Source organism: Centruroides sculpturatus, unplaced genomic scaffold, assembly GCF_000671375.1.
Source record: "Centruroides sculpturatus isolate CEXI.00-Female unplaced genomic scaffold, Cexi_2.0 scaffold539, whole genome shotgun sequence".
In the NCBI taxonomy this organism is placed as follows: domain Eukaryota; kingdom Metazoa; phylum Arthropoda; class Arachnida; order Scorpiones; family Buthidae; genus Centruroides; species Centruroides sculpturatus.
This window is the reverse complement of record NW_019384823.1, coordinates 307,550-318,714: the sequence shown is the minus strand read 5'-3', so window position 1 is coordinate 318,714 and position 11,165 is coordinate 307,550. Positions and strand designations below refer to the sequence as shown.

At 31.1% G+C, this 11,165-nt stretch overlaps 1 protein-coding gene across 6 annotated transcripts in view; it reads left to right on the top strand.

Moving 5' to 3' along the window:
• The window catches only part of LOC111629965 (anaphase-promoting complex subunit 5-like), a 45,234-nt gene that overhangs the window by 23,268 nt on the left and 10,801 nt on the right, over positions 1-11,165 (top strand). For all 6 annotated transcript variants that reach the window (XM_023373932.1, XM_023373929.1, XM_023373931.1 and 3 more), the window contains exons 10-14: positions 731-814; positions 1,190-1,257; positions 1,338-1,451; positions 1,528-1,660; positions 10,489-10,685. In XM_023373932.1, coding sequence (XP_023229700.1) covers positions 731-814; positions 1,190-1,257; positions 1,338-1,451; positions 1,528-1,660; positions 10,489-10,685 — 596 coding nt within the window. The remainder of the gene's footprint in view (positions 1-730; positions 815-1,189; positions 1,258-1,337; positions 1,452-1,527; positions 1,661-10,488; positions 10,686-11,165) is intronic.

Genomic DNA, 11,165 nt, shown 5'->3' with positions numbered 1-11,165 from the left:
TTTGCCTACTTTTTAAAATGTTTCTAAAATGACTTAGGCAAATGTCATTACTCTGAGCAGCAATACGGCCAGTGTGAACCTTTTTTGGGATGTTTCTTTTCAATAAAATCAGTCACTTTCTGATAATACCTCAAGATTTCCTTTATCGAGCAAGATCCTTCCACGACGAAGCAAACATGCAGACTGAGACCAATGAACAGAAGTGAATAAAAAATGGCACTGCGAACTAATGTAACATCGTATGGTGAGTTTTTGTTCGTACCATGAAGCAAAATTATGTTTGAATTTCATGTTGTATCCTGAAAATTTCGTATGCTGGGGCGTTCGTATCCTGAGGTACCACTGTATATATAACACTTAATTTTTTTATTTTTTAATATAATTACATTTAAACATTTTATTGTCAATCCTGGAACTGCATTGTGATACTTAGCTTACTGAGTTTTGTGTGTGAACTGAACTATTCAGTTCTCACAGAAACTGATTAGTCCAGTGATTTGTTCTTTTAGAACTGAGTTGATACAAAGATGTCTTGTCAAAACTGATAGGGACAATATAAGATTCCATACTGAAGAGGGATAATGATTTAGAAACATATCTATGGCTATTGAATGACAATTTATGAAATAAAGGTTTTTGACATGGCAAGAGTTGTTTTGGACTAATCAGTTCTCCTAGAAAACTAAGTATATTAAACATTTTATGTATCTAAAATATGTGATATTTACAGTCATGGCTTTATCAACTTACTCCCAAAAACATTGAAAATCTTATAGAACATTCCATAGCAAAAACTGGTGAACATAATATGTGGGTAAGTTGTTTATCAATGTTTTTAGTCTTTTATTGCAACATGTATACACACACATCCCTTGATTAATGCAGTTAATTAATCCCTCGATGCTAATGCATATATCAAAATCATGTTAATCAAATACAGTAGCTATGTTAAGTAAAGACAGCTGGTAAAGGTGTGTTAGTTAAAATTTCTGCTGCATATATAAAGGGATTGTCACAATTAATCTTGTGTTAATCAAATCCCACATTAAGCAAAACCTCATTAAGCAAGGGATACCTGTGTGTGTGTGTGTGTGTATAAAATAGGTAAAATGTTAATTTTAATTATGATTTTAAAACTTAGAATGGTTATAAATAATAATAATAATAATGCCTTTTTTTTATTATGCAGTATTTATCATCATTGGGAGTTCTAGCTTTAACACAACTAAAATCATTATCATCTACCAATCCTGCTCAGTAAGCTTTTAAAATTTTATTAAATTAAAATTCTAATGATGTATTTTTTTAAGTAAGCAATTAAAAAATTTATATTTCAGTGTATTTGAGGTAATGATGAAAAGTGATATTTTAAACTGTCAGCATTCAATGACCGAATTAATGGGAAGTTCCTATTCACAAAGAGCTGCTTTATGGACATTATATGGAAACAGGTAAATTTTTAATGAACTAACTACATTTGATTGAATTTTTATGTTAAAATGAATTGATAATTTGTATTTTTTCTAGTTTAATGTCTGTATTAATTAGTCAGTTATTACTTCACTTAAACATATCTGATCCTATAAGAGGTGGAGTTTATCACATTGGAAAGGGCACTTGTCTTGCATTATGTAATATAGCAAAAATGTACAGTAGTCAGGTATGCATTTTATATACTAATTTTATATACAAATATTTAAACTATAATATATATTATAAATAATTGTCAAACTTCAAGAACATTATTTTTCATTCCTATTAAATATATCCAAAGGTATTAAGTCCAGATCCAACAATAAAATGTCGGTGTCTGTCTACATTTTACTCTATGTTTATGTTGTGTTTAATGATCTTTGTTAAAAAAAGATTTTTAGTATTTTATCTTTAAGTCATTGCTGTCAGTCCCTGACTGGAATTAAAAAAAGACTCAACTTGTTTATATAGTCTTTATTAATTAATATGCAAATAATCCTGCATTTGTGAGAAGTTATATTCAAAGATTTTAATTTTTATTTTCAAAATCTTTTAAGTGTATACAGGTTACAGGTATATATGTTACTGTGAAAGACCGAAATTAGAGAATGTTGATATTCTCCGGTGAATGTCAACAAATACAAAATACGTTGGTGAAAGACTGAATATTTGGTTATATTTGAACAATAGCCGGTGTATGTCGACAAGCAAAGATAAGCTTTGGTGGAGGTTGAAACGACACCTGAGAAGCCGATGTCGACAGAGAGGCGACAGTTGTTGCCAAATCCTTTGTGGAGGTCATACAGTACCTCTTTTCCCGGCAACAGTTTGGTGGAAACTGCCCACTTTGTCAACGGATGGCGTTTTTGTTCTTTTGATCCCGTGAGGAGGGGATCAGTTTGTCGGGTCGAGTGACGGAGGTTGAGAGGGGTCGTCGGTAAGACGTTGGTGATATCCGAATAAAAGACACCATTAATTAACAGATCAATTTGTAATAACGTAATCAGTTTGTAATTTGTAAAGAAAAGTTACTTTCCATACATGAGATTTCTTCTCAAGGAATATTGCTGAGAGAAGCAACTGCATCTAATTCGAAAAGTGGAACGCTGTCATTGCAAAAAGAAGTGTTCCACGAATAAATGCAGTTATAAAAGCAAGGGACTCTTGTGCAATTCAAAGTGCCATAACAGTTGTTGCAACAAATAAGATTGTATAACATTAATCACATAATTTATGTGTAAGTTTATTATTGTATTGTTTTCTTTAATGATTTAGAATGTGCTGTTACTTAAGCTTTCTCCTATTTTGACATATTAAAAAGTTGCAATTTTATCTTAACGTAATAAAAATATTTTTATTCAACATTCACCATCAGTGCATGCTGAATGTCGACATTTGGCCGGTGTAAGTGAGAAATAATGATATTTAGCAAATATTTCGTACATTCACAAAATGACTGTGTGAATGCTAACATTCACTGGAGAATGTTGACATTTGCCAAATATCAGTCATTCACAGTAACATATATATATAAATGGATGTGTTTGTGCCTATATTTCACTCTGCAGCCAAAACTACACTTCGCACATGAATGGTGTTTGTGTGTAGTAGTAGCCTCAAGTCTCCCATCGTGCACTATGGTGGTTGCGTCTTGATAGCTATAAGGGTGTGGGAGATATGGGGTTGAAAGTAGTTGACTTCTAAAATGTGTAACAATGGAAGTGTCAATAATGGAAGTGTGAACATTGGAAGTGTTAACCAGTCAGTTGCGCAGTACTACCATTGGAGTAACCGGTTTTAGTTAAACTGTTGCGCAGTACTCCAGTTGGAGTAAATATCAATTTTTTTTCGTAATTAACTAGTTGGTGGTGATTTAAGCACTGATTGGCATTTATGTACATAGATTAAGTCTGTTTCAACGAATAAGATATTTGTTACCACCCCGTATTTTTAAATTTTCTTACAAAACCCCTCCTTTCCATGTTAAGTCTATGGGAGACTTTTCTTTCATTCATTGGACAATAAAATTTTTGTTTACAAGCCTGTTGAACTCTAATTGGTATATTATTGCTAAATGACTATGGTTTAACAAATAAGCATCGACTTGGGTCTGTAGGGTGGGAACTTTCTTGGAGAAAGTTATTTTTGTCCGAGCTACATTGTCAGCTATAAACGTAAACAATCAATCATAAATCAATATTGTAATTTTATTTTTAGCTTGAATTTAATAAAATCATACATATATTTATCCTATTTAACGAATATTAGTGTTTTTAGGATCATTCAGTTGTAAATTTTTTCTAAAAAACGAAGTACTTCCGGTTAAGACCATGCCCCCTAGCAGAATGGCACTTGACCTAGATTTTGTAGCCACCACCCCCCTCAAAAGCCGAACTTCGTTATATATTATTCAGGGATGCACAACCTTTTCTGAAGAAGGGCCAAATTAAGATTAAGTTTACTGACTGGGGGCCGGACCTCCAAGTGATTAATGCGATGTCTGATGTAATTTGCGAGATTCTTTGTTGTATCGTCATGTGATTAAGACTGATTGTTTGAAAACACTGTCTTCTCAGGACACATCTCACTTGCGATGATAAGTCATTTTCTTATCATATCGCCATCTGTGAAAGGTTTCCCATTCTTGGCTATTAAAGCAGATATTTCTAGGCTGGCTTCAACAGCCGCATCCAGTTCTCCAGATTGTTTCTTGAACACATTTTGTTGGCTGATTAGTGATCGTCATAACGATTCGATNAATAAATTAATAAAGTATTTATAAAAAAACGAATTTTTTTTTAATATTTAAAAATCTTAAAATTTATTAATTTTTTAAAACATACATAATATTTTAAAGTCAACAATCGTAAAGTGTGATATGTGCATAATAACAGACAAAAAACAGCTCAGATCTACTGAAATTTTTAAGCATAATATTGCAAATTTAAAAATTACTATAAAAACCAACAAATATTTTAAAGTCAACAATCGTAAAGTGTGATATGTGCATAATAACAGACAAAAAACAGCTCAGATCTACTGAAATTTTTAAGCATAATATTGCAAATTTAAAAATTACTATAAAAACCAACAAATATTGAGCAACAACAGTGTAGTTTTGGATTCTTGAGATGCACAGCTGAGAGGTTAACAATGGAAATGTTCAGTAACAAAGGAAGTGTTAAGAGAAAGAGGCGTGCATGATTTACAGGCGCAGATGTGGTTTTTTGCATTTTTGCGGNTAAAAACCAACAAATATTGAGCAACAACAGTGTAGTTTTGGATTCTTGAGATGCACAGCTGAGAGGTTAACAATGGAAATGTTCAGTAACAAAGGAAGTGTTAAGAGAAAGAGGCGTGCATGATTTACAGGCGCAGATGTGGTTTTTTGCATTTTTGCGGAAAATCAAACATATTTTTAGACTCATGTAAACGTTCTCTAATTAGTCTGGAAATGGGGACCTAATTCTTGCATTCTCTGAAAACGGGTATGATTAGCTGTAATGTAATTATCTTAATTTTAAATGTCTTGGAATAGTCGAGTATTATTATGTGTGAGTAGTGGGGATAGCTTTTGGAGACGTGTGATGCACATGCTTCAGTTAATATTTCATAAGTAAAAGTGTATGAATAACAGAAAAAAGTATAAAATGAAAAGTGAATAGTGAAGTGTGAAAAGTAAAAATATAAAAAACAATGCCAAAGCATAAGAAAGAATTTTTGCGGTCTTGAATCATATTGAAACAGAAATAATCAGACAGAAGAGCAACTTGAAAATTATAGGGAAACACATTGAATCAGAGAATGATTATGTAGAGGAAGAGAAACAGTCTTTTATATACAGTCATACCCCGAACTTACGCGATAGGTGGGACCGAGCGATAACCGGGTAAGTCGAATTCGCGTAAGTCGGGGTATAATTTTGCATATAAATACATACAAATAATTTTTAATTGGGGCCAGAGACTAAAGAAAACAATAATTTAGAAAAAAAAGTTTAATAAAATCTTAGATAATACATGTGTATAACAAATTATATTATACAATTTTTCACATTTACTCGATTATCACACCATAATTTTAACATTGTTTCTATCTCAGTGATAATACAGTGACGTTTACGAATGATGCTTGAATGTAAAGATTGAGCATATTTCACAGCTTCGAGATTTTTTTCTTTACCTTTTATAATTGTTCTGACCATCGATTCAAGTAGATCAAACTTCTTGGCCAATTCACAAATTTTCATTTTTGTATCGAAGTCTTTAATAATGTAAACTTTACATTCCAAAGATTAAGATTTTCTTTTCTTGTTTGATGCAGAAGAATCAGTTCTACTTCATTTAGATGACATAGTAGATTCTCTCGAGTCTCCGTAGATATAACAAACACAGAAATAAATAACACAAAATAAATTGTAGCTATATGTTGATTCTGCGTGACACGTCCGAACATGTAAGCCGAAGAATAGTGTGGGGAAAGTGAGTAATTAAGAGTTGCATGGCGCCCAAACAAAAGACGAATCGATGAGATTTGAAAATCGCGTAACTCTAGGTTCGCGTAAGTCGGGGTATTACTGTATATAAAAAAACTATATTACATATAAATGTACGAACAAATAATAATCCAGCAAAGCAGGTTCTTGCAGCTAGTGTGTGTATATATATATTACATACATACATACCAGCATGTACTGTACATATAAATACACATATGCATACTGTATTTTCTGTAATAATCACTTACATAAATAGTCGTCTTGTAGTAATCACCCATCTACTTGTATTGAGAGATAAACTGCAATGGTTGACCTAAATATTGGTATATTAATGGTGATATTATTGGTATACAATGGGTGATCGGTTAATGAACAGTTTGGACTATGAACAAATTGGATAACGAACACTTTCGCAAAGATTTTTATGTTTGGACAATGAACACCTCACAGAACAAACACAAGAAGAAGTGGTGTAAAATAATGAATACCGATTGGTCTTCCCTTGTCTTCAGGCAACAATTTGAAACTCATTCTCTTCAGTTTTTATTTTCAAAAGGTGAGAGTATAATAGCAAAGATAGAGAGTTGGCAAAAGATGTCTGGACAGTATGGCTTCGAACAGATCTACAGTAGGCTGCAGTTCAATCTTATTTAAGAAAGATACAGTATAATCAAGAAGACTCAAGCAGCTAAAGGAGTAACAAAATCACATTTGAGGAATAAAGAACATTGAAGAGCTCATAGTGGAACCTGAAACAGATCTGACGACAGAAGAATGCCAAGAACTCTTGAATGAAGAACACAAGAAACTCAACAAGATATGCTTTCTTCTGAAAAAGAGAATTAATTTCGATATCTGCTATTAAAGATCTTTTGAAGAAGTGGGAGAATGTCAGAACAACTGTCTTAGAATGGCGTCCAAACCAGGTTGAGGTTAATAGGCTTGGGGATCTCTACAATTACAATGCTATTAATTACTTCTGAAAAATCCTGAGAAGAGAGGAAAACAATCAGCATTAGACAGATTCTTTAACTCCTATAAATGGAAAAAACATGACTAATAAAAATGCAAGACTGTGTATATGTGTATTTTTATTATTACATATAAATAAATGTAGTAAGAAAGTACAGGTAACCCCCGTATAACACGGCACTTCTATAGCACGGATTCACTCTAACACGGTTTGAGAATTGGTACCATCCCCCGTATAACACGGTATTTTTATAGCACGGATTCACTCTGACACGGTTCGAGAAATGGGTAAAACCCTCGTACAACATGAAATGTAATAAATTTTTACATACTTAAGTACTAATAGTTCACGAAAATTATTATTTTCGTGAACTATTAGTACTTCAGTGTGTAAATTTTCTTTTCTCGTCTCCATACACATGGTCCTTCGCGAAAATTGTTTCAATTTTGCCAGATCTCGACGCTTCTGCTTCTGGTGTTGCCAGATGTTTTTCCCTTATTCCATAAGTGCTTAGCACCATATAAGGAAATTTATAAAGATCTTTTAACTAGAAGCAAGCAATCTAAAATTACATACACTTTTTGCAAAAGGTAAAGCATGAATCTGAAAATAATGCAGAAAAATGCTCAGAGGATAACGATAACTTGCCAAAAATAAAACGCTTTTGGTTAATAGTGCTTTTAGTGATGACAAAGAAAACATTGTTTGATTTATATTAATATGTATCACTTAAGAAAATTTTAATAAAGATATTTATCTTAATTATGAAAATATAGTAGCATGTTTTTTAATTTTTGGAACCTAACCCTCCTTTTCGTAGTAGTTCTTTGTTTCGCATAACACGGCACTTTTTTGGAACGTAACTACCGTGTTATACGGGGTTTACCTGTATATATTTTTTATTTTTTGAAGTTTCCAGAATGAATTAATCAAATTTGCATGAAAACCTATTGTAAATCGATAATCGGTTAATGAACAATTTGGATAGCGAACAAAGTCTTGGAATGGATTATATTTGTTAATCGATCACCCACTGTATTTGATATTATTGACTAATCCATTATCAATATATTTTCTGATACTGAAGTGTTAATTAATTAATTAATAATGAATACTAGTTGATATCATTGACTGATATCAGGAATTATCATTAACAATTGACTAATATCAAGAATTATCAAAATTTATGATGTTAATTCAAGTCACTTTTTATATATAAAAAGTTATTTAAAACAATAGAGTCCATTTCTATTTCATTCACTTAATTGTATTATAAAAGTTATTGTAAAAACATTTCTTAAAAAAGTCATTACAGATAATACCGAATTCAGAATAGTATTAAAAATGCAGATGAATTAATAGCTAAATTGGAAAAAGAAAAAATTCTGCCAGAATACAGATTATTGAGTTTGGACATAACATCAATCTATCCTTCCATTGTTTGCAATATGATCGAACAAAGCTTATATAAGTACCAAGTCCCAGAGTATTTGAGGGAGCTGATAAATTTCACATTGGTTAATAATTATTTTTCAGTTGGAAAACTTTTTTATTGTCAAAAAGATGGAATCTCCATGGGGTTGGTAATAGGCCGAAAATTGGCAGAAACTATATGTTGGATATAGATAAAACTATTTCAAATTTTAAAGATTCTTATGTATTCTTAGCCAGGTATGTTGATGACATTTTCATCATAGATAATAGTGTAACAACCACATCAAAGGAAATTCTGGTGTATGCTAACAAAATTAATCCACATATTACATTTACTCACAAATGTGAAAAATATAAAAAGATAAATTATTTAGATATAATGATTGTGAGATTCAGTGATCACCTTAAATATTGTAGGTTTGAGAAGCTGTGTAACACCAAAAAGGTAATTAATTTTAAATCATATTGTCCCAGAAACCATAAAAGGAATGTATATTTGATGGAATTAAGGAAGATTTTCTCAAGAACTACCAAAAGCAATGTTTGTGAAAAAGAAATTAAAGTGCATAAGAAGTATATTTTAAACAGGTATCTGTTAAAATTATTGAATAATTGGTACGAGAGATTTATAATGGATAGATATAAAGTATAAAACAAACATGAAGTTAAACAGTATATATCATTTCCCTATATTTGAGGAGTATATGATAAATATAATAAAATCTTAATCAAAATAATCAAATTAAATTTGCCCTGTCTCAAAATAATAGGTTGTCAGATCTGTTGGTCATAGGAATAAGAATAAAAAAGAATATCTTAGAAGAAGGTGTAGTATATAAACTGAAATGTACATATAATATTCCAAGTTTTTACATTGGGGAAACTAAAAGAAAATTAAAGAAGAGATTATCTGCTTTGGTAATATTAAAACATAACAATTCTCCAATTTATTGCCATTGTAACGTTAATAATTGTAAAATTGATGTCAAAATGTTAAAATTGTTTATTGTGAGAAAAATACTGTAAAATACTGTGAAAAGTAAAAGAAACTTTGCGATAATTATGCAAAATAACGTTGTAAATTTAAATATGGTTAGTTGGTGGCTGCATGTTGGGAAGTTGTCATTGAGTATACAAATGTAACTTTGCAAAATATGAATTGTATTATGTGATGTTAAAACCCAAAACTATATAGTTGTCACTGACTCTACTGAGGAAGCCTTCTAGATATGAAGGTGAAATGCATTTAGAGGTGTCATTGGTTTATTAAAAGTATTTCTGCAATTGGATTCACTGCCTTTTTAATTTTTAACTTTTACTGTGTTACTTTTATAATGTTTTAAAGCTTATTTATCCTTCCCAAGTTGGATTAGATTGAAAATTATTTTTTGTGTATTTTTTATAGCACTTTTTATATATTTGTCACAATATTCTGATTTACAAAGTTTTATGTTAATTGTCCCTGCTGGAGAGTTGCTCTTTTTTAGTTTTTGCTGGACTAACTCTGATTCTAGAGTCAATATTTTCATCTTATGGACTCTGACTACAACACTGGCTCCTTAGTATTTAATATATTATTCACCATTCCATTAGTACATTAGATTAATTAACTTCATATTCATACAATTCTTTTAAACTTCCTACTCTTAAAAGCAGTCTAACTGCTCTAATCTCTAATTATGAAATATAGATTTAGTTAAGGAATTGAAGTCAGCAAAAAATTTGTTTATACTGACTCTTCAGCTCTTTTTTTTTTTCTTACAATATCAATAGTTTTTTACTCCAATAATTGTCCAGCAAAAATGAAAAAAGTTGCCCAGTGGGCAATTATCACAGGAAATGCATTATTTATTTTAAAGTTAACCAGTAATTATAATTCAAAAGTCTTGTCTTCAAAAACTAATCTTAGACAAGATATGTTTGTATTTAAACTAAGTTTGCCTTTTAATACATTAAATATAAATGAATTAGCAACATACTTAAGAATAAAATAGCATTTGAAAGATCTTGATATGATTTTCAGTTTGCTACTAGAAAAAGATCACTGATAATAAAAAATACAAATTATTTTATGCATCTGTAAATTATGTAATAAAAAAAATATTTCTAGGGTCAATATAATTCAGCAATAGAAGTTTTGTCTCACGCCAAAGAATTATTCAATCCTCATGTTGAACTTGCTCATAATTGGATGCTTTGTGAACAAATTGTGTTGTTTGAGAGAGCAATTCATCATGGAAAGTGGCAAGAAGCTTCAATGGCTATTGCTAGCATAGATATATTAGATCCATTAGAAGCTACTTACAGGTAGATACTTTTATTTATGTCTTATCACATAGTAGTAATAATAATAATAATAACAATAACAACAACAACAATAATAATAATAATAATTCCACGTAAAGAAGGCGGACGTGGCCTGATCGACATAGTTAACCTTCACTACAAACAAATACAGTCACTGCGAGAGTTTTTCTACAAGAAACAAGAAACATCACAGTTACATAAAGCAGTAACTCTAGCAGACTTAAATAACACACCATTAAACTTACACTCACAACATACAGACATGACACAACATATAAAAAGCATAGACAACATTAAGCAATTATGGGCTCAAAAGGCTCTCCATGGCAGGCATCCTTACGACCTGGCCCAGGATTTTGTTGACAAAACTGCGTCAAACAGCTGGTTAGATCGGGGATGCCTCTTTGGGGAGACGGAAGGATTCATGATTGCCATACAGGATCAGGTCATAAATACTAAAAACTACAGAAAACACATACT